Source organism: Volvox carteri (assembly GCF_000143455.1).
Source record: "Volvox carteri f. nagariensis unplaced genomic scaffold VOLCAscaffold_162, whole genome shotgun sequence".
Lineage (NCBI taxonomy): Eukaryota > Viridiplantae > Chlorophyta > Chlorophyceae > Chlamydomonadales > Volvocaceae > Volvox > Volvox carteri.
Window position 1 is genome coordinate 19,022 of NW_003307705.1, and position 604 is coordinate 19,625.

General features: G+C 60.9%; 1 protein-coding gene across 1 annotated transcript in view; it reads left to right on the top strand.

Moving 5' to 3' along the window:
* VOLCADRAFT_108582 (uncharacterized protein) overlaps window positions 1-601 on the top strand; it is a 19,336-nt gene extending 18,735 nt beyond the window's left edge. The window contains exon 15 of the mRNA XM_002959326.1: window positions 215-601. Coding sequence (XP_002959372.1) covers window positions 215-558 — 344 coding nt within the window. The 3' untranslated portion in view covers window positions 559-601. The remainder of the gene's footprint in view (window positions 1-214) is intronic.
* Window positions 602-604: the final 3 nt, after the last annotated feature.

A 604-nucleotide genomic window follows, 5' to 3' on the forward strand; every position in this document is an offset into this window, starting at 1 on the left:
CCACATGCATGCAAACACACACACACCCTCGGCACTGCTAAAACCACCACCACGAGTGCATTCGCACGTCCACCGCCATCAATGCCGTGTTCGTCAGTGCTCCTACGCTCGCTCTCATCAACATCACCACCACCAACATCACCACCACCAACATCACCACCACCAACATCACCACCACCAACATCACCACCACCAACATCACCACCACCAACAGCACCACCACCAACAGCACCACCACCAACAGCACCACCACCAACAGCACCACCACCAACAGCACCACCACCAACAGCACCACCACCATCACCACCACCAACATCACCATCACCACCACCACTGCCAGGCACTACAACACCACTACACCCCGGAGCAGTTGGCGTTGCGGAGCCACATCGAGGTGCACGTGTTGGGCGCGTCCGCATTCGAGGTTCCGGCGGACCTCATTTGGGAGGAGATCATCAATCTGATGCCGGGACCCCGGGAGACAAAACAGCAGCCAGCGGCGGCGGCGGCGGCGGCAGCAGCGCCAGCAGCAGCAGCAGCAGCAGAATCGGGAACTGAGACGGGAAGGATAGCGAACGGGGAAGGCAGTGCCGGCGGCGGCGGC